Below are 23,514 nucleotides of genomic sequence, written 5' to 3'. Positions count from 1 at the left end.
CTTATTATTTATTTATTTTTATTTTTTTAATTGTTCTAGTGATTGCCAACAACATATATAGATATGTGTATGTATACACAGAACACAGAAATCAACAGCTGAAATTAATGCTTTTATTAAAACTCAAGACAGTGCAATGAAATAAATACAATATAAGTATAAATCTGATTGTGAATAGTTGCCAAGCTCCAACTTGGACTTCAGTGAGGCTCCAACCTCCAGAGCACCAACTCTGTTTTGCAGTGGTTCTGCACTTAGGAGCACCTACCCCCAATGACTTCAGTCCTGTTCAGTTCTGAGGCTCCAACCTCTTGGGCTCCAACCCAACCTTGGTATAAACAGGTATGCTGCTGCACACTATTCAGCTGAGGTTGTCTCACTCCTGCTCTCCTGCCTCTGCTGCTTTTACTGCCTCTACAGCCTCTGCTGCTTCTACTACCTCACACTCTGGTTCTTCACCACACCAACAGCAACAACAGTTCTCTGTTTTTACTGTTTTATACATTCTCATGCCTTTGTCCATTCGTTTCTGCTTACTCAATGGCTCTTTGGCTTCCTCCTCGCTCGCTTGAGCTTCGGCTTCCTCAATACTCGCTCGACCTTCTGGCTTCCCTCCTCCATTCGCTTTAGCTTCCTCATGTTTACCTTCGATTGATGTGTTGAAAATATAATGTCGTCGCGGAGAAATTGGTGTTTCAGCAATGCCGCAATCGGTGTTTCAGCAACGCCGAAATTGGTGTAACGGCAATTTTTTCACAAGTGTTCAATAGCTGCGGAAAAGGTTGGTGTTTCAGCAACTTTTCTCCAAGTGTTTCAACAGTGTTCAATAGCTGCAGCAGCCTTCACCAGCGTTCACCAGCAACTTCATACAACGCTTAACTACCTCTGCTCCTCTTGGCTCCGATGGCTCTGTGTGCTCCTCTTCTTTGGCTCTGTCTCCTTCCTTGAATATTGCCATATTGACATCAATGACAATCTGTGTCCAACAATCTCCCCCTTTGTTATTGATGGCAATATTCTTCTGCTCTCTCCCCCTTTGACATCAATGGCAAAGGAATGCATACAGACTCCCCCTGTCAACCTACTCCCCCTGTCCTGCTACATCTTTATGAATGAACTTGAGTGACGATAAAGAAATAACCCCCATCTTTTGACGCAGATGTTCGAATGCTTCTCGAGGAAGAGGTTTTGTGAAAATATCAGCTATCTGCTCCTTAGTACTGATATATTCCAGGACAATGTTTTGTTCAGCTACTTGCTCACAGAGGAAATGATACTTGATTGGTATGTGTTTGGTTCTTGAGTGCATCACTGGATTTTTGTTGAGACTGATAGCACTTGTGTTGTCACAATAGACCGTAATTGGTTGATTTGTACATATGTCGAGATCTTTAGAGCTTCCTTCATCCATAGTATCTGAGTACAACAGTCTGTTGCAGCAATATACTCGGGTTCGGCTGTGGATAATGATATGGATGACTGTTTTTTGCTGAGCCAGGATACCAAACAGTGTCCTAGGAAGAATGCATTTCCACTAGTACTTTTCTGATCATCTATACTTCCAGCCCAATCAGCATCGGTGTATGCAGTTATAGTCAGTGTTGAGTTCTTTGGGTACCAAAGACCGAAATCAGAAGTTCCCTTCAGATATCTGAGAATTCTTTTTACAGCTAATAAATGGGATTGTTTGGGAGCAGATTGAAATCTTCCCACCATTCCTACTGCTTGCATTATGTCTGGTCGTGTAGCTGTTAAGTATAGAAGGGCTCCGATCATTGACCTGTAATGAGTTGCATCCACTAGAGGGGAGTCATCATCTTTGCTCAGTTTGCAGTTTGTGGTCATAGGTGTGCTCATGGGTGCACAGTCCTCCATTCCATATTTTTTGAGCATGTCTTTTAGATATTTGGTTTGAGATATACACAATCCTGCTCTAGTTTGAGATATTTGAAGTCCAAGGAAGTGGGACAGCTCTCCTATCATTGACATCTCAAACTCTTTTGACATGTTTTGAGAAAATTCATGGCTCATTTCATCATTATTACTAGCAAAAATCAGATCATCGACATAAACAAGAGCAGCTAGTAACTTACCTTGATCTGTCTTTATGTATAGATTGCTTCCAGCCACTCCCTTTTTGAAGCCTTGTTGTTGTAGGTAGTGATCCAATCTTGCATACCAAGCTCTAGGAGCTTGTTTCAATCCATATAAAGCCTTTTTCAACTTACAGACTAGGTCCTTTCCTGCTGTCAGATCAAAACCTTCTAGCTGCTCCATGTAGACTCTCTTTGAGTTCCCCATTTAGAAATGCTGATTTCACGTCCATTTGATAGATTTTGAATCCTTTTGAGCAAGCAAATGCTAAGAACATCCTGATAGCTTCCATACGGGCCATTGGTGCAAATGTCTCTTCAAAGTCAATTCCTTCAATTTGTGAATAGCCTTTGCAGACAAGTCTTGCCTTGTTTCTGATAACCTATCCTTCCTCATTCATTTTATTTTTGAACACCCATTTGGTTCCTATTATGTTTTTGTCCTTTGGACGAGGTACCAGCTCACATGTCTTGTTCTTCTCAATTTGGGACATTTCTTCTTCCATGGCTTTTACCCAATGAGGATCCTTGCTTCTGCAAATGTTTTTGGTTCTATCATAGATAGGAGGGCAACGACTTTTCTCTTAGGTGAGGTTGTTATCCTTCTTCGGGTCTGCACACCTTCATCTCTATCGCCAATGATCTGTTCTTCTGGATGATATCTTTCGACATACTTCATCTTTGAAGGGGTATGAGGTGGTTCTCTTTTCTCTTCTTCTTCTTTCTCATCTATCTCTTCTTCTTTAGGTTCTTCTTCTTCAAGGAGAAAGTCATCTTCATGTTCTTCAATTTCCTTTACTGGAAGTTCTTCATCAACCTTTACATCAATGCTTTCCACTATTTTCTTCAGTCGATAATTGTAGCACTTGTAAGCCTTGCTCCGTGTAGAGTATCCAAGAAATATCCCTTCATCAACCCGAGAATCAAACTTTCCTGGTGAACCATCATTTATTTTTATGAAGCACTTGCTTCCAAAAATCTTGAAATACTTCACCGAAGCAGGTCTTCCGTTCCATAGCTCATAAGGAGTTTTTTCACAATTTGGTCTTAATTGAGTTCGATTCAGTGTATAGACAGTTGTCCCTACTGCTTCTCTCCAGAATCTAGGCTGTAAGTCTGCTGCTAATAGCATAGTTCTTGCCATTTCTTGGACTGTTCGGTTTCTTCTTTCAACTACCCCATTTTGCTGAGGTGTTCTGGCAGCTGAGAATTCTCTTTTAATTCCATGAATGTTACAGAACTCACTAAACTCGTTTGATGTGAATTCTCCTCCTCTGTCTGTTCTGAGGCACTTAATTTTTGAATCTTTTTCATTTTCTACAAGGGCTTTTAGATTCTTAAAACACTCAAAAGTTTCAGATTTATACTTTATGAAATATATCCACATCATTCTAGTATAATCATCAACAAATAACACAAAGTACCTTTCTCCTTGGAGTGCTTGATTTCTAGTTGGCCCACACACATCAGCATGGATGATCTCCAAGGGCTTCGATGTATAGTGTTCCTTTGTCTTGTGGCTGGTTCTGGTCTGCTTTCCATGTTGACAAGGACCACATACTCCCTGATTTGGTTTGAATAGCTTTGGGATGTCTCGTACAGCTTTGATCTTGCTGATATTGATCAAATTTTCGAAGTTTGTATGTCCAAGTCGCTTGTGCCACAACCAACTCTCATCTGTCTGACTCACGTAGCATTTATTTTCTTGAATCTTGTTCAGTATGTAAATGTTGTCTTGTGTTCTCACCCCTTTTGCCACAGGTTTCCCTGAGGCAGAGTTCTTTATTTCACAGTCTTTGGTGTTGAAAACAACCTTATGTCCTTGATCACAGATTTGGCTGACACTCAGGAGGTTGTGTTTGAGTCCGTCAACTAGCAGAGCATCTTGAGCTTTTCCTTTTCCATTGATCAAAGTAACTGTTCCTTTTCCTGTAATTTGGCCTGATCTGCTTCCAAAGGACACATTCCCCTCCTTTTTGCTCAGTGAGACAAACTTCCTTCTGTCTCCTGTCATGTGTCTGGATCACCCACTATCTACAAACCACTGGTTTTCATTATTTTGAGCATATAGAGCCAGGCGCATTTGTCCATGCTGGGGTTCTTGCTACTCGTCTTTCTTCCTTTGAGTGGGCAGTCTTGTTCATAGTGTCCATTATTGTAGCAGAAAGAGCAAATCAGATCAAATTTGGTCAAGGGATCAAATGGATTGAACGTTTTGATTTGTCCCTGCCTTTTGGGGGCATATGAGTTGATTATTCGGTCCTTTAGATTTGTCTTTTCACTTCTGCGAGCCATACAATGTCTGGCTTGGTGACCGAAGCTTTTATAGTGAAAGCAATGTCCAAGAAAGATGGTTTTGTACTTATTGAAGCAACCACGATTTGAGTCGATTTCCATCCTGGGAATTACTCCTCCCTCGTTCTTCGGATTTGCGATGGGCCCTTGGTGGAGTACAGTTTTGTATTTGCTGTAGTGTCCATGATTCGACTCCACATTCTTCTTTGGAGTAATTCTCTCTTCATTCTTGGGGTCTGGGATGCACTTTTGATAACATATTTTTTCATCTTTTGGATTGCAGGAAAGTGCATCAGCATAGCTTTCCACACTATTTTTAGTGTTTGAGGATTCTCCTTTGAAACCTATTCCAGACTTGTCATGTTGAGGTTTTTGATTTTTCAAAATAGTCTCAAGTATTTGAGAGCTTTTACAGCCCTTTTTAATTTGCTCCAACTCCTTTCTCAGAGACACTATTTCGGCCTCGCGTTCTTCACAAGTCTCTTCTTTTTCTTTAAGTTTTGCTTCCAAGAGATCTTCTCTCCTTCTTATTTCCTCGTTTTCCACTTTGAGAGAAATGATTTTGTTCCGTAGTTTCTCATTTTCTTCAATGGCGCTTATTAACAGTTCATCTACATTTCCTTCCAGCCCTGAGTCATCATCATCTACGAGTGCCATGAATAATGCTTCTTGGCTTTCATCATGATCACTTTCCTCATCTGATTTCTTTTTGATGACCATAGACTCATCTTGCTTGGAGAAGAAGTTTTTCTTATTGAACCCTTTCTTTTTATGTGCCATTCTTTTAGAATTTCCTTCATCATCACTGTCATGTTTATGAGGACATTTTGCTACATAATGACCTATTTTACCACATTTAAAACAGATAAGAGGATACTTGCCTTTAAGCTTAGATCCTCTCTTCAGCTTTCGTACAAATTGAGCCAATTCGGATTCCACATCAGACTCATCACTACAGTCATTCCTTTCTTTCCCCTTCTTTGACTTTGAGGCCTTGAATGTTGCATCTTTGGAGCTTGGGCCACCTTTCCTCATTTCATAGGCAGTGAGAATTCCATGGAGTTCATCCATTTTGAGGGTATCTAGATCCTTTGCTTCTTCTATAGCGCTTATTTTGGAGTCAAATCTGTCTGGAAGAGACCTTAATACCTTTTGAACAATGGTACTTTCTTCAACTTTTTCATCCAATCCTTTCAGGGAATTTACCACTTCAGCTACTCGGAGGAGGTATGCTGCAATGTCTTCTTCATCTTCCATCCTCAAACTTTCAAATTGTCTTCGGTGAGTTTGAAGCTTTGCCTTTTTTACTTTTGAGTCTCCATCGTACAAGCTAACTAGCTTCTCCCACATTTCTTTGGCAGATGTACAGTGCATGATTTTTGTAAACTCAGAATCAGTGATTCCACTAGTGATTGAGTTCATGGCCTTTGCATTTGCGATGTAGGCTTTCCTCTCGTCTTGGTTCGTTGGAAGAGTGGTAGTCATTTTGTATTCATTTTGAACAAAATTCCAGACTTCGGGTCTAAGGGACATTAAGTAGTAGGTCATTCTTTTCTTCCAGAAACCAAAGTTAGTGCCATCGAACAAAGGAGGTCTTCCTGATGCTTCGTGATTTCTCATCATGGCTGCGGATCCTTCTTCAAGCTGTTAGGCTAGTATGAAGAAGCCTGCTCTGATACCAATTGTTGGAAATAATGAAAGGGGGGTGAATCAGTGTTTCCAACAATTTATTTATTTATTTATTTTTAATTGTTCTAGTGATTGCCAACAACATATATAGATATGTGTATGTATACACAGAACACAAAAATCAACAGCTGAAATTAATGCTTTTATTAAAACTCAAGACAGTGCAATGAAATAAATACAATATAAGTATAAATCCGATTGTGAATAGTTGCCAAGCTCCAACTTGGACTTCAGGGACGCTCCAACCTCTAGAGCACCAACTCTGTTTTGTAGTGGTTCTGCACTTAGAAGCACCTACCCCCAATGACTTCAGTCTTGTTCAGTTCTGAGGCTCCAACCCAACCTTGGTATAAACAGGTATGTTGTTGCACACTATTCAGCTGAGGTTGTCTCACTCCTGCGCTCCTGCCTCTGCTGCTTTTACTGCCTCTACAACCTCTGCTGCTTCTACTACCTCACACTCTGGTTCTTCACCACACCAACAGCAACAATAGTTCTTTGTTTTTACTGTTTTATACATTCTCATGCCTTTGTCCATTCGTTTCTGCTTACTCAATGGCTCTTTGGCTTCCTCCTCGCTTGCTTGAGCTTCGGCTTCCTCAATACTCGCTCGACCTTCTAGCTTCCCTCCTCCATTCGCTTTAGCTTCCTCATGTTTACCTTCGATTGATGTGCTGAAAATATAATGTCGTCGCAGAGAAATTGGTGTTTCAGCAACGCCGCAATCGGTGTTTCAGCAACGCCGAAATTGGTGTAACGGCAAATTTTTCACAAGTGTTCAACAGCTGCGGAAAAGGTTGGTGTTTCAGCAATGGAGAAATTGGTGTTTCAACAACTTTTCTCCAAGTGTTTCAACAGTGTTCAACAGCTGCAGCAGCCTTCACTAGCGTTCACCAGCAACTTCATACAACGCTTAACTACCTCTGCTCCTCTTGGCTCCGATGGCTCTGTGTGCTCCTCTTCTTTGGCTCTGTCTCCTTCCTTGAATATTGCCATATTGACATCAATGACAATCTGTGTCCAACAAAGTTGTCCACCTATGTATACTTGATTCCAAAGTCTTGAGTTTCCTTCAAATACCTTAGAACTCTTTTTGCAGTAGACCAATGTCCCTCACAAGGCTTTTGCATAAACCTGAAGAGGATTCCAACAGCAAACGAAATGTCTAGTTTGGTAGTAGTTAGGTAGTTGAGACTTCCTACAAGCTGTCTATACTTTGTTGCATCCTCAAATTCTTTTCCTTCAATAGATGTGAGCTTTAAGTTTTGTTCCATTGGAGTAGTAAGAGGATTGCATTTTGTCATGCCAAACCTGTTCAACAGATCTCCAATGTATTTCTTTTGAGAAAGAAATATGGACTTCGGATGTTGGGTTACTTCAATGCCAAGATAGTAATGAACATAGCCCAAATCAGTCATTTCAAAACTTTTCCCCAATTCCTTCTTTATAGATGCAATGTAGCTTTCATTGTTCCCTGTCATCAAAAGATCATCTACATATACCATAAGATATACAACTGTTTTGCCAACTTTCTTGACAAATAAAGTTGCATCATCAAGATCATAATGTTTGAAATTGAGTTTCAGAAGATGCTCAGTTAGTTTTTCATACCAAGCTCGTGGTGCTTGTTTGAGGCCATACAAGGACTTCACAAGTTTGCATACTTTATGTTCATGTCCTTTCACAGCAAATCCTTCAGGCTGAGACATAAAAACATTCTCTTTTATATCTCCATTTAAGAAAGCAGTTTTTACATCCATTTGATGGACTTTCCAACCGTTCTGAGCTGCTAGGGCAAAGAGTGTCCGGATGGTAGCCCATTTTGTTGTGGGGGCAAAAGTCTCTTCATAATCGACCCCTTCCTTCTGTGCAAAACCTTTTGCCACAAGCCTAGCTTTGTGCTTGTCAAGTGAGCCATCAGCTTTATACTTGTTCTTGTAGACCCACTTGCAGCCAATTGGTTTGGTTCCTAATGGAGGATCAACCAGCTTCCAAGTGTCGTTCTTTATGAGGGCATCATACTCCTTTTGCATCGCTTCTTTCCATTCATCATGAGAAGCAGCTTCTTTGAAGGAAGTTGGTTCAAAATCTGTAGACAAGTTCAATTCACAATCATAAGAAACATCCATATCAACAGGTGAATTAGAGTCATCCACATCACCTCCATTCTGCCGGTTTGAATTTCTAGTTCCTGTCTTTCCAACCTCATCGGGATGAACACTTTCAAGTGTCCTTGTCAGCCACTTTGGGGGACCTTTTTCAGATGATCCAGGCTGCTACACTAATTGAGTTGGGACTGAATCAAGATTGAGTCTCCCAATTCTTTCAATCACATCACTTAAAGCATCATCCGTTGTTGGAGTTTCATGCAAGGGAGAGTGTTCTTCAAAAGAAGATTCCACATGTTGATCTAGTATAGGAATCCCCCTTCAAGATGTGGAATCTGATTATCAAATTCTTGAAATGATTTTGCTTTTGCGAATCTATCCAAGCGATCAAGTTGCCACTCAACAACATTGTCAGTTTTGGATGATTCAAGAAAAATTACATCTCTAGATACAACAAACTTTTTATTTACTTCATCATAAAGACGGTATGCTTTGGAGGTGTTTGAATACCCCAGGAAGACATACTTACGACTTCTTGCACCAAGTTTGTTTCTATGTACCTTTGGTACAAGACATAACAGGTGGAACCAAAGACCCTGAGATGCTTTACCGAAGGAACATGCCCGTACCACATTTCATATGGAGTCTTGTTTCCAATGGCATTAGATGGACATCTATTCTTTATATATGCAACACATAGAACATCATCAACCCAAAACATTATCTTTACATTTTTGAAGAAAAGCATGGATCGTACCATATTTAAGAGTGTCCTATTCATTCTTTCAGCTACACCATTATGTTGGGGATTATAAGGTACAGTTGTTTGATGTTTGATCCCATGTTGGCAAAGATAATTTTCAAATTCATTTGATGTGTATTCTTTTCCATTATCAGTGCGAATAGACCCAATATGAGATTGTGCATCATTTTCAATCCATTTATGAAAGTTCTTGAATGTTTGAAAAGCATCAAATTTGTTCTTCAATAAATAAACCCAACACATTCCGGTGTAGTCATCAATAAATGTCATCATATATTTATTTCCATTTGCAGAAGGAACAGGCATTGCACCACATAAATCTGAATGAATGAGTTCAAGTTTTCTATGTGCTATTGAATGTGAATCATGAAAACACTGTTTGCTATGCTTTCATAGAATGCAAGCATCACATTGCTTAAGTTTCCTAGGAATTGTAGGCAAACCAGCAACACCATTTTTCTTCAACAAGCGGAGGTTGTCATAGTTCAAATGTCCAAATCTAGCATGCCATAATAAACTTGATGGAAGTGTACCTTATTCATGATGAGAATTGTATGAGAAATGTTGTGCACGAACAGAGGTTCCTTGCAGTTTGAGAAGCCTTTCTTCTTCTATTCCCCTCATGACAAGTGAGTGGTCCGATGCTTTTCTTACCTCAAGCTTGCCATCAAACATATGAACGGAGTGACCTTGCTGGCGGATGTGGACCAAGGACAGCAAGTTTCTCTTGAGCTGTGGGAGATATAGAACATGATGCAGAAGAAAGTCTGGAAGACCAGGCAGTTTAAGCCTGATTGTGCCAAGCCCTGATGGCTTGATTTTTGATTGGTCAGCAAAGTATACTGCTTCATCAACATTGTCAGTAAATTCTTCAAAAAAATCTTTTCTATGAGTCATGTGACAAGTTGCTCCTGAATCAAGCAACCAATCATTTTTCCAAGAAGCAAGTGAAGCATTAAATAAATTTTCATTTACTCCAATGTTACATTGTGCCACAACATAGTGAGCGGATTCAGGTGCTTTACCTTTGTCTGTATCATCAGTTTTACCTTTCTGTTGGTTTCTTTGCTGCTCAATTTTGTCCCATGGTAATTTGCATGTAGAGGTATCAGGTGATCCATTTCTTTTGCAGCGTATGCAATGCAAATCTGCCTTTTCTCCTTGAGAGTGTCTGCCCCCCCTGCCTCTGAAATATCTTCCTCTTCCTCTTCGACCACCTCTTCCTCTTGAAGAATCTTGAGCAGGATGCTTTTCTTTATGTGCAAGGCACACAGCCTCTTCAGAACATTCAGGGGCTGTCTTCTTTCCAAAAGCTTTCTCTCTTTCAGCAAACTTTTTCACAAGAGAGTCAAAGGTGATATCTTTGAGATTTCCATTTGCTTGCAATGACTCAAGATAATTGGAGTAAGTAGGATAAAGTGCCCTGAGAAAAGCGATAAGAGGAATATCCAATTCAACCTTAGTGGATTTAATATCATGCATTATAGACTTTACTTCAGATGCAAGAGCAAGAGGATCATTATTTTGCAGTTCAAGAGTAAAGAGTTTAATCATGAGTTGAACAACTTCAAGTGCAAAATGTGAGTCATAGAGTTCTTTCAACTTTTGTAAGGCTTCAAAGGTAGTTGAAAATGACGAAATATGGAGACTCACCTCTTCATTTATAGATGTTACGATTAATGCATAAGCTTTGTTGTTCTTGTTTTCCCAAATGACGAGCTCTTTGTCTGAGGTAGGTTGTTCTGGTTCATTGTCTCCGTCTCCGACACACACTCCTTTCCACAACTCATTGAAAATGAGGGTGTGTTTTATCATCCGGGACCACTCAAGATAGTTCTCCTTGCCAGTGAGAACATTGACCAATGATAAAACTGCAATAATTCAGCTAAAATCTCCAAATGTTGAGGGGAATTTAGGTGGAGCAACAACTTCACTATCTACAAATCAGAGAAGACCAAGGGTCTATGCAATATGCAGTCATAGAGATACCATGACAGGAGTTCTCCTCATAGTCTTCAGCTCACGACATTCAATGCACTGTGACTGAAATGAATTGTTGATATAGTCGCTGCATGTTGCACTCAACGCAAGGTATGAACGACCACCATATAACAAGGCAAGAACGACCCTTTCAAGCGTTATTCCTTTCTGCAAGATTCATCACATGACCTTCAAGAAACAACGCGCATAGAGACAGAGGCATTCCCATACTGCTTCAATGCATATCTCCAATGCATTGCAAAGATTGCACTGGAATTAACGCATAGGTACAATGCAGGGCACTCCTTTCAGCCTATGGACCTCGATGGACTCAGATGCACAGAGATTTGAGATTCAAGAAGAATCTAAAATGAAAGTTGAGCAGCAACAAAGAACTGTATGCATTTAGCGGATAGAAGACAGAGTAGGAATAACTCTGAGTGACGGTGAATATTGTGGGGAAGGTTCATGTAAACAATCGTGTTCATTCGGACTCTAGACAATACGAAAAAGCTTTTTGGATATGGAGCAGCATCAATGCATAGTAACGAGCAGCGTTGTAATGAGCAGCATCAACGCATACCATGTCAGACCAGCGTTGTAATGAGCAGCGTTGTCAGACCAACGTTGTAATGAGCAGGGTTCATAATGTAACGAGTAAGATAGTTCATTAGGATAGTTCAACGCATGTCAGGCCAGCGTACGGCACACAGCAGCAACTGTGTAGGGGACAGAGAGCAGTAGGCAGATGGGAGTTACAACTATTTTCGGAGCTGGCTATAATACCATGTCAAACCAGGCAGTAACTCCTCAACCAAAATTGATTCGTGTGTCTTATTCCTTCAGGTAGGTCTTCATTATATATATGAGGGAGACATTGTTCACTTCATCTCCCCATGATTGTTCATATTACTTATTTATCTATTTACATTATATTCACCCAATCCTGATGAGTCAACATTATTCATACAAATTATGTTGTAGATGACCTGCTTCTTTGAGTGAGAATCCGAGTTGTTCTTTATTGAAAGGATCAATCACTGTAATGTTGAAATCATGCCATGATGTGGATTGTGGGAGTCACCAAAGCTGTTGCTACGCATCTTGAGATCAGACTATTTCATTCTCTGACTGTTGTCTTTCAAAACCCTTTTCTGTAGACTTAATGATGTAGACTGCCCCTTAGATCTAGGTCTTGTTCTTTGATTGTGGATCCTTCAGCTAATTTGATGCCTTGACCTTTGAATGTCTCTTTTCTGCCCTTTTCCTTGACTGCTGAACCAATCACTCTGATACCATGTTGAAGAATCTAGGGCATGCATAATTAAATTGATTCTTCGTTACATGATAACAACTTGTGAAATGTTTATACAATTAATCTTAGCTTGATGTTCCATTCATTATTAGTGTGAGTGTTTACTTCATCAAACTACTATCAAAAACAAAAGAGACAAGAACACAAATATTTGGCTTACTGCCAAGGCCAAAACCTCTCCCTCTTGGAGAGGAAAACCCACGCAAAATTCTTTTTATAGAGATTTCATTGACGAATAGCAAGACCATGACCCTTGACACAATCTGCCTCTCCAAGACCAAGACATCAATCCTCTTCTTCATTGTTGCTAGAATCATCATCCTTACTGCACCACTGCCTCACTAAGATCTTCATTACTATGGACATCATTGCTGCACTATGGTTGTCTCTTGAGATTGCCACAGAGGAGATCTTGGCTTCTTTATTGAGATCATGATCTTTCAAGAGAAAAATCATGATCTATCACTGATCATTATTATCATCACAGTTTCCTTTATGATTCTATATCATAACAATTGTTGTCATTACAGTTTCCTCGTCTGCACCATTTGACACATCTTGAAAACCTCCTCACTGCTCCTCTATATGTCTTGGCTTCGCAATTCTCTTCAACATGTTTATATATAATATACATATACTGAGACTGTAGTTGTCACTACTTACCAAGACTATTTCTCCTTATCATTGTGATATTGCTCATTGCAATGAGATGACAGTGATTAGGTCTGCGTCTTTGATCTCATCAATATTGTAGCCAATTATATCACTGTCCTTGAGGTATGTGAGATAGCAGAAGCAAAGTGTATATGCCAAGATTGTTGTCACAGGACTTAAGATGATGTCGAGACTGTTATGCATCCTCATCTTAAACCCTTTCTGCTCCATACATTTGATATTGACACATGACTGCACCTACAGGTATGCCGAGATCCTCCATCTGAGATCTACATCTTCTGTTCATAAATACGCCGAGATTATCATCACAGAAATTATGTTTATGCCCAGATCACACGTTAATACTCAGCCTTTTTTGCTTTATCCATCCGAGGACTTCACCTTCAGATCACAGGTATGCCGAGAGGAGATTAACCTAGGTTCTGCTGCTCCTTATACCCATCCGAGGAGGCAGCTGAACCCTAGATCTATCCTACCTTAATGCGGATCTTCTGCTCCTCAATTACCCGAAAATTCAGAGACAAATTGCGAGTTCTCTTATGTAATTTGCGCTGACCCTTCGTGGGTATTTATAGTAGTGTGTGCTCCTATTTGAGCCGACTTGAGTGTGAACGGATGTGTCTCTTCCCTTGAGCCGACGTGACCTTTATTTATGCATTTTAATTCATATTGGAGCTGACATGAAGAATTCCTTCTCCTTTTCGCTTGCAGACTTCTTGGAGGATTATGCTTGGTCTTTGGAGGGCTTCTACACAACTTTGTGGACTTGTTTACATTTACATAAACTCATGAGGAGTTTCTATACACATGACATGACTCTTTGACATATAAATAAATCCTAAAGACATCAAGAAGAAGTCTTTCACCTAGTGACACTTCTTGCTCATGAAACCGATGTAGCAAGGCATACAAAAAGAATTTATTTCCTTTTATTACATCATTTACAAAGATCATGTCATTATGAAGACCAAACCTAGTTACACTTTCTTCAACACATCTTAGTATTTCCAACAAACCCTCCCCCATGTCCTTCAATTTTAAATGTCAATTATGTTTAGCTTGGGTAGTTGAGAGGAGATGCCACCCCAGCCAGTTTTAAATGCCACTTATGACATGTTCACTCTTCATTAGCCAATTGTCAATCGGGGCTCTCTTCATAAATCAAGTGCAAAAAGGGGTTGGCAAGGTACCAACAATCTCACTCTCACCTGTATGATGGAGGATGAGATGATTAGTTATATGTGCATGCATGCGTGTATGTGTGCATGCGTGTAATCTAGCAATGCATGATATACACACTCCCATAAATGTTCTAAGAAAGATTAACACAAAACCTAGTAGGAATAGGAAATGAGAAGCAAATAAATAAATATGATCAATAACAAGTTCCAATAACCAAAAAAAACGATATATGTTATGAATATTTTCCAGTGTTCATCCTTTTCTGCTATCCAATTTTAAACTCTGACCCTTTTCCATTATCATTGTTAACAATACTGAATTATTTCTCTAACATCACTATAAAAATCTCAGTTTATATGTAATGATAGCAAACCATTGAATGCAGTATTTCTTTGCAAACCCCAGAAAAGAATCTACCAGACTGTTGGATGTTAACCAAATTTCACACATTGCTGCCAGGAAATATCCAATGGCAATTCTCTGCAAAAAGGGTCAGAGAAAATTCTTAGTATATATTTCACCTTCATTCCAAAACAGACGGCTAGAAACATAAAACACTAATAAAGGAAAGAATCAAAGAAACTAAATGACAAAGCAGCAAATTACAAGCATAACTATTTAATCCTTATGGTTTGCTGCTTCTATGCATTGAGAGATTCATTTGACTTGGAGTGGATTTTCACAGAAAATTTAGGAGCAAAAACGTCATACTCAAAATCTGGTAGAGTGTTGTTACAAATTGCTGTCTTGAAATAGATCATTAGCGAGATTGGATCATGTTACTAACTGTAATACTGGTTAAGTTTTTGGTGTTAGTCACGAGGTAAACAATGTTGAATTTTGTAGCTATGGTCGGTCTTCATAATCAAGTTTTAGCCCTCCAAATATACAAGAAATGATAAATATATATCTGGATTCCAAGTTGGCTTCAAAAGAAGAAAATTTTGAATTTTAAATATTAAATTTTTTGCCTCCAAATGTAAGGTACGCTTCAAGTCGGCCCCAGTGAAGGGACATACCAATTTGGCTCATTCAACAACTATATATTGGCATTTGTCCTCTCCATTTGGGCAACCAATTTGGATCACTTCTGTTCACATGTGCAGTTTTTCTGAGACTTTATGAAGGACGAATCTGAGGCATGATGTGAGAGCTCTTTTAGGAGTGCAGTTTTTCTGAGGCTTTATGAAGGACGAATCTGAGGGATGATGTGAGAGCTCTTTTAGGCACCAGACCGAACTTTCTAGGCAGTTCTCTGTGGGCAGTTTGACCAGGTTTGACCTGGGTTTGTTTATGATCAGTTTGACTTTGTTTGACTAGAAAATTCAGATTGTATCTCCTGTTGAATTGGACAATTTCTCTAAGAAAAGGTTGTTGGGTTTTTCCTTGGTTAAGGTTTTCCCAAGATATAAATTTTGTCTCTTGTGTTTGGCTGTCTCTTCATGTTTCTATTGTAATTATTGTTTTACTGTTGAATATTTTCTATGTATAATTGCTTAATGATGAATATGACACAAGATAAATTAATGAAGAAATCATTTGAAGTAATTATCAGAATAGAAAATCAAGAAATTCAACATGGTTTCAGAGCTATGGTTAAAGAAACAGCAATTGAAGTAAGGAATATCAACTTCAATTTGAAATTAGCCCTAGAAAGAGAACCTCTGTCTAGGAGTCCAAGTTTGGAAAAGTAATGTCTGCTGGAAGAAGGTCTAGTTGTTTCCTAGGGAGACCAAATCAATACTGTTTGCTGGCCAATATTCGGTTCATAAATTTGGTCAAGGCTTTGGTGGTAGATCTGTTCTCTTCACCAGTAAGGGCCAAAGCCCATCTAAGCAACAGACCTGACCTTGGTCATTAGGAGAAAGACTGAAGTTTCCTTGGTTAGGCTGCAGTCTGAAGTTGCAGTGGGCCAAGAAGTCCTCAGGGCCTGTTATAGGGGGCCGAGAGACCTCAGGAGGGCCGAGGAGCTCAGGACTAGGCCGCAGGCCTAGTAGAATTTAAAAAGGGCCTCAATCCGAGCATCAGAGGCCCAGGAGTCTCAGAAAGTGGCCAGAAGAAGTCCGAAATATCTGTGTCTATGCAAAAGCCAGCAAAGTTGTCTTTTGTGCATGAGGTTTACTAAAGTTTGCTTTAACACTTAGATTGTGGAAGGCACTGTACATAGGAGAAGGGATTGGGCTGATGTTTTAGTAACAATGACAAGTTTGAAGAGTTTTAAGTATCACATGCTTAGTTTTCTTTGAAGACTTGTAAAAGATACATTCACAGCACTCCTTGTCCAACCCTGAATACTAAAGTCTATTCTTTGCATATCAAGACAAGTCAAAAATGAGATAAAGAATGGGATCACTGTTATTAATGTATTCTGAAGAAAGCACATGACAATATGTTGAGGATCTGTCTATAGAGCAAAAACAAAGTCTTGTTTTTATACCTGTAATGAGACTGGTTAGGGCAGACTTAAAGTCATTTTCAAAGGTCCTCTTGAGTTAGTTCAAGCTTATAGGAGCTCATAACTTTGTTTCTTGGACTGGATTAAGAAACTATCCTTGAAGAAACTGCCTATAATATCAGTCTTGTAGCAGACTTTGAAGCAGATCTTTGTGGGACAGAGTTCAGTTTTGATGATAGTTGAAAGGGCATTCATTTGTTACTGAAAAGAGGAGGCCAAGTTACTTTGTCTGGAAGGGCCGAGATCAACCATCTAAGTTCTGCCAAACATTTTGTGATACTCTGCAGTCAGAAGTTGTTGATGATTCTTTTGTAAATGAAGTCTGCTCGTGCCACTTAAAGATTGCTCATTTGATGGAACGAATTCTCTTACAAGATTCTATGGAAGACTTGAAAGGAATGCCATGTATAAGGATGATTGCATGCTGTAATCCAGCTACTTGTGCACTTTAGGAAGTTGTTGTGATGTCACTTGTACACCCACTGTTCTGTTTTGGATTGTTCAAAGACATGATAAGACCTGCAAATAGGGATGAACCAACTGTGTTCCATACACCTGTGCCGAGAATGTTTGGCATACACAAAATATATTGGATTGAAGTTTTATTTCCTTTGGTTATACTATACTACAAGATATGTATTCCAAAGCACTAAGTGTTATTTTGAATTTGCTGAGATCTGAGCCTCTAATGCCACATACCTTGTGAGGGCTCTTGGTGCCTTGCATTGTACTGATGTAATTATGATTGCCCTAGGTGAAAGGATGCCGATTACTAGAAGGAACTCATTGGCTTGCAGCTAAGTCTTTAGAATGGAAAAATTGTCCCACCTATGTTGATAATTTTTGGTATGTTCTATGCTAGAGCGATTTATTTAAATTTTCACAGTTAGCAATCACATCAGCATTACGATAAACTGCAGATAAAACATAAATATAATATGCAGAAGACAAGCCAAGACAAGAGGACACAAGATATGGCGCAAGCCAAGGACAAACCCCATAATGCGTGGGGAAACCCTTGATCAATTCTTCTTTTATTTTCTTCAAAGTTCAGCAGAGAAAGAGAGAGAGAGAGATAGTACATTTACAACATAAGTCAACACTTTGACTTATCTAGATCTAGCATTAGATCATTTCGTATAACGATGAGATCAGTTGAAGACATTTTGCTTCAACTGATTCTCAAGATGATGGCTTCTATCCATTTCATTCATTTGTTGCACCTTACCGTGTAGCATGTATCATCATGCTGCTCATGATCTCATCACTATGCTGCCCATACATCATGCTGTACTCCAAGTCACTACTGCATGTCACAGAGATCCATATAACAGATCTCTAATCCTCTTTTTCATCGCTGCTGAGATCCTCCTTATTTCAGCACCATTGGAGCCATTATTACGAAGATCTTCACTCTAGCTTCATATCAACGTGTTCCACTCATTGTGATATCTATGCTGTCATTGATGCACTAAGACAGTTATTATTGAAGTCATCATTATGTGGACTGTTGCAATATATCTTTGTCATCACTGTATATTTGTTGAGACAGTGAGTCTCATTACTGCTTTATTATGCAACCCTTGTCACTGTTATACATCCTCAAAGACCAAGACATCAATCCTCTTTCTTGAGCACTGCTGAGATCATCATCTTGCTGCTCCTCTAACATCATTGCATCACCAAGAACTTCATTGTTGTCGCAATATCATTTAGTGTATCATTGTTACGCCATGGTTGCCCTTAGGATCTCTGCACCATAAAGACCACGACAACACTTCACTGTACTGCTTCTTTCATTATACTTAAACTGTAATAATCATGTTACTACTTCTTGTGATCCTTGTCATTGTGACTGCTTCTGAGATCATATTCATGTCGAGATCACTAGATCCGAATACAATGGAGACTATTGATATGGTATATCTCCTTTTTCAAGGATGCTGAGAATCAATGTCATCACCGAAACATACTTCATTAATCTGGTTATGCTGAGACAGTAATATATATGAAATAGAGATAACATTCAACATGACCTTCGTTGATCCGAGAGAGTAGATCCATCACTGCTCCCTTTGAGTATACCGAGACTGCAGCTCTTGATTTGATTGTCACTGCTTAGATTGCAGTAGACACAGTCATCATTGAAATTCTCTTCAACGAGATTATATGCCGAGACTGAGACAGTATCTTCAGGATCACTGTGATCTCTATTAGGCCGTGAATATGATTAGCCCAGACTTCATGCCAAAACTGCATCCTCATCTGAGATCTTCTCTGGTCCATCTATCCGAGATTTGCACCTGCAATTTGAGAATGTATTTAGCCCAGAACTTGCCTCACTGCTGCGTCCTCATCGAAGTCATTACTGCTCCATACAGCCGAGATCATAACTGCACCTAAAACCGAAACAAGGTGCAGTCAAACCCTACTGCGGCTCTGCTCCTATATGCGAAATTTCAGAGGCAAACGAAATTTTTGTTGGTCTTCATGATCAGCGTATTTCATAATCTGACCAGCGTGTAGATGTCTTCATAATCTGCGTGTAGGTCTTAATGACTAGCGCTATGACTGCGGCTCTTCCATTATGACTGCGGCTCTTCCAGGAGCAGATTCTCACGTTGACTGTGGCTTAGGGCAACATACAACAGCTAGGGCATCAGGGCATCACTTGAAGACTAGCGTATCACTCTTGGTGTCTCACTCCTCCCAAAACCCAAGACGTGGAGAGGAAGAGATCACACAAGAATGAGTGTGTAAATGATATCAAATCCTCATCTATTTATACCACAACGAGGATGATGAATAGACACGTCGGTTGGGCTTCTAGAGCCTACATAAGAGCTGGTCGGCTTGGTAATAATTACATAAACAAAATAAATCCATATCTCCATAAATACTTATCGGAATCGGATGATCTTTGGATCAATCCTACACCTCTCGACGAGAGGGATCCAATAAAATTATCAGCTGCCATAAATAAGCTGACCCACATGGAGTTTTGCCCTAGTTTCCAATTTAACACTCCCTCTCAACTAGGGGGAACTCCATCTGCTGATCCATATGTCCGACTGTACTATCTCTGCCATCAGTGCCTTGCACTGCTCTGCCCATCTTTGCTCAGCTCTGCTGGCTCTGCTCTACTCTACTCAGCTCTGCTGGCTTTGCTTAGCTCTGCTCAGCTCTGCTAGCTCTGCTCTGCTCAGCTCTGTTGGCTCTGCTAGCTCTGCTCTGCTTTGCTTAGCTCTGCTGGCTCTACTTAGCTCTGCTGGCTCTGCTAGCTCTGCTCTTCTCAGCTCTGCTCAGCGCTGCTGGTTCTGCTAGCTCTACTCTGCTCAGCTCTGCTGAACTATGAAGAAGAAGAATTGATCGAGAATGTCTCATACCATTCTCCACTGACCCGAAGTCAGACTCAGAGTGCGTACCACTGGTCCCAGACCAGTCTCAACTGACCCAAAGTCAGCGTCATAGTAGGTACCACTCTCACTGGTTCCAGACCAGTCCTGCACTGACACGAAGTCAGTCTCGGAGTATGTACCACTGGTCCCAGACCAGTGTCAGCCGACCCGAAGTCAGCGTCATAGTATGTGCAACTCCTACCACTGGTCCCAGACCAGTACTATTGATCCCAAATCAATGGAGGACATCCTAGCGTAGGGAGTACGGTAGATACAACGATGCGTCCATCGGTACTACTATGGTCCCTAACTTCATTTCCCTACTCATTGATCAGATGAGAGGTACTTCCCATGAGTCCCAGACTGCATGGGTAGGATGCCTCGACAGGAGAACTTAATCAATCCTGTCCTCACAGGAGAACACATCAATCCTACTACAATCGCCATGGAGAACACATCAATCCAGGCCGCCATGGAGAATACATTAATCCAGGCCTCACAGGAGAACACATTAATCCAGGCCTCACAGGAGAACACATCAATCCTACTACACAGGAGAGCAAATCATCCTGTTCCACAAGAGAGCGAATCATCTTGTCCCACAAGAGAGCGAATCATCTTGTCCCACAAGAGAGCGAATCATCTTGTTCCAGTGCGCACCACCAGGGGAGGGTGAGTCACCCTGTGGTCGTATGTTGCTCCAGTAGATTCTGTAAGCCCCACAGAGCTCAATGTATGAAACATGCAGGACCCTTTTACAAAGGTCTCTTGATGACTCCAAGTCATTCAGGAAAATCACAAATTTGATCTTTCCCCCGGGGCTTTAGTGACCTGTATATCATCTCAGTGCGATGGAGCCTCCTTGCTCATCGACTTTCCATATCCCAGATAAGGCAGTATCTGATGTCTGTCCGCTGGAGCAATTGTCGAATACAGGATTCCTCAATAATCGAAAACAGCTAAGAAATTCCGCAACCATGCAGCTTCATACAAGATCATACTCGTAGCCATGTATTCGGTCTTGGCGGTGCTTATAGTGACCGACTTCTGCTTCCTGCATCGAAGCAGAATCCAAAGAGAACCAACACTGAAAAGTGCTCTAGTGATCCTCCACACTGCCTGCCCACTCATCATTCGAATAATCATGTGGTTTCATATTTTCGGCAGTGTATCTCAATCCATGAGAGATTGTGCCCCTGAAGATATCTCAGAAGATTCTTGGTACCAATCCAGTGAGGCTCAACCAAATATGAGCTCACCATGCTAACTGCAACACATATGTTCGAACGGAGGTTCTCCAAGAACATCAATGCGAATGAGTTTATGAAACTCAAAGGCATTTCCCAAATCTGGTCCGACATCATTACCATATAACTTCTGAAAGTTAAGATCCTCGAGGCAGTCACAAGCTTGCAGCTTATCTTCCCACATTCTGAATCCAACTCCCTCTGTCTCCTATAAATGAGAGGGTTTGCACCTGTCAGACATAGGTGCTGGTACGAGAGGTTTATCATCCACAACCTTCGAGTAATGGTTTGGATCGGTTTCACTCCTAGTGAATCTCAGCTGCATTAGACAGCTATCAATCCTCTCATACTATGCCCGAGGTGTTTTTCTTCAAGCCATAGAGGGCTTTCTTCCACCTGTATACATGAGATTCCTTGATCATGATTCTCAAACTCCTCGGGTTGTTCCAAACCTGTGAACCTGCTGCATGAGGGGAATGGTCCCCTTATAATATTTTCCTTCGGTACATTTCAGACATGTACCTTCATGCTTCTTTTTGAATTCAGGCATCCTAGTCACCATCTGTCTCACAGACCTCCGGTGCTGAGTCAATGGACATGGTCCCCAGTGGACTTCCTGCAACTTGATACAACCCTGAACTCAAAAACATCTTTAAAAGATCTATTTTCAAACACATACCTTTCCATCGATAAGTGCCACCCTGTAACCTTTGACTTCCATTTCCGAGATGGACATCAGGTTCAACCAGGTACATAAAAGAGATTTTGGGGTTCCTTGCTTTCGTGGAAGAGTCGACCATTTCCTTGATGACTTGCATTACCAGTCATTCTTTTGATCATTGAAGATGTCCCAGGAATGATTGTTATCTTCATCAAGAGATGTGTCTCTGCCATTCGGACACTCCTTCGCATAACGGCCGAACTTATTTCAACAAGGCTTCCACCTTTCCTTCCACCCTTAGATCCGAACTTCCCAATGAAGTGATCTTAAGATGGACCATCAGAATCTTCCGCTGTGCCATTCTGATAACATTCTCTGCTTTGACTTCACCCTAGGTGAATTATGAGGAATCCATTGATCCTTCTGTCTTGTCCCAACTGTCTTCGGTGATTGCTCTTTCACTCTTGCTTGGGCATTGTCTTCACCTCAGCTCTGATACCATGATAATTTTTGGTATGTTCTATGCTAGAGCAATTTATTTAAATTTTCACAATTAGCAATCACATCAGCATTATGATAAACTGCAGATAAAACATAAATATAATATGCAGAAGACAAGCCAAGACAAGAGGACACAAGATATGGCGCAAGCCAGGGACAAACCGAACAATGCGTGGGGAAACCCTTGATCAATTCTTCTTTTATTTTCTTCAAAGTTCAGCAGAGAAAGAGAGAGAGAGAGATAGTACATTTACAACATAAGTCAACACTTTGACTTATCTAGATCTAGCATTAGATCATTTCGTATAACGATGAGATCAGTTGAAGACATTTTGCTTCAACTGATTCTCAAGATGATGGCTTCTATCCATTTCATTCATTTGTTGCACCTTACCGTGTAGCATGTATCATCATGCTGCTCATGATCTCATCACTATGCTGCCCATACATCATGCTGTACTCCAAGTCACTACTGCATGTCACAGAGATCCATATAACAGATCTCTTATCCTCTTTTTCATCGCTGCTGAGATCCTCCTTATTTCAGCACCATTGGAGCCATTATTACGAAGATCTTCACTCTAGCTTCATATCAACGTGTTCCACTCATTGTGATATCTATGCTGTCATTGATGCACTAAGACAGTTATTATTGAAGTCATCATTATGTGGACTGTTGCAATATATCTTTGTCATCACTGTATATTTGTTGAGACAGTGAGTCTCATTACTGCTTTATTATGCAACCCTTGTCACTGTTATACATCCTCAAAGACCAAGACATCAATCCTCTTTCTTGAGCACTGCTGAGATCATCATCTTGCTGCTCCTCTAACATCATTGCATCACCAAGAACTTCATTGTTGTCGCAATATCATTTAGTGTATCATTGTTACGCCATGGTTGCCCTTAGGATCTCTGCACCATAAAGACCACGACAACACTTCACTGTACTGCTTCTTTCATTATACTTAAACTGTAATAATCATGTTACTACTTCTTGTGATCCTTGTCATTGTGACTGCTTCTGAGATCATATTCATGTTGAGATCACTAGATCCGAATACAATGGAGACTATTGATATGGTATATCTCCTTTTTCAGGGATGCCGAGAATCAATGTCATCACCGAAACATACTTCATTAATCTGG

At 40.3% G+C, this 23,514-nt stretch overlaps 1 protein-coding gene across 1 annotated transcript in view; it reads right to left on the bottom strand.

Annotated features, from left to right (window-relative positions):
* The window catches only part of LOC149177557 (uncharacterized), a 367,210-nt gene that overhangs the window by 177,659 nt on the left and 166,037 nt on the right, over positions 1-23,514 (bottom strand). Inside the window, exon 5 of the mRNA XM_089420162.1 lies at positions 14,474-14,580. Within this exon, the coding sequence (XP_089276288.1) occupies positions 14,474-14,580 (107 nt within the window). The remainder of the gene's footprint in view (positions 1-14,473; positions 14,581-23,514) is intronic.

Source organism: Pinus tabuliformis, chromosome 4_1 (genome assembly GCF_031772625.1).
Source record: "Pinus tabuliformis cultivar Carrire ecotype Pingquan chromosome 4_1, CPIR1, whole genome shotgun sequence".
NCBI lineage: Eukaryota > Viridiplantae > Streptophyta > Pinopsida > Pinales > Pinaceae > Pinus > Pinus tabuliformis.
This window is presented reverse-complemented; position numbering and strand designations above follow the sequence as displayed.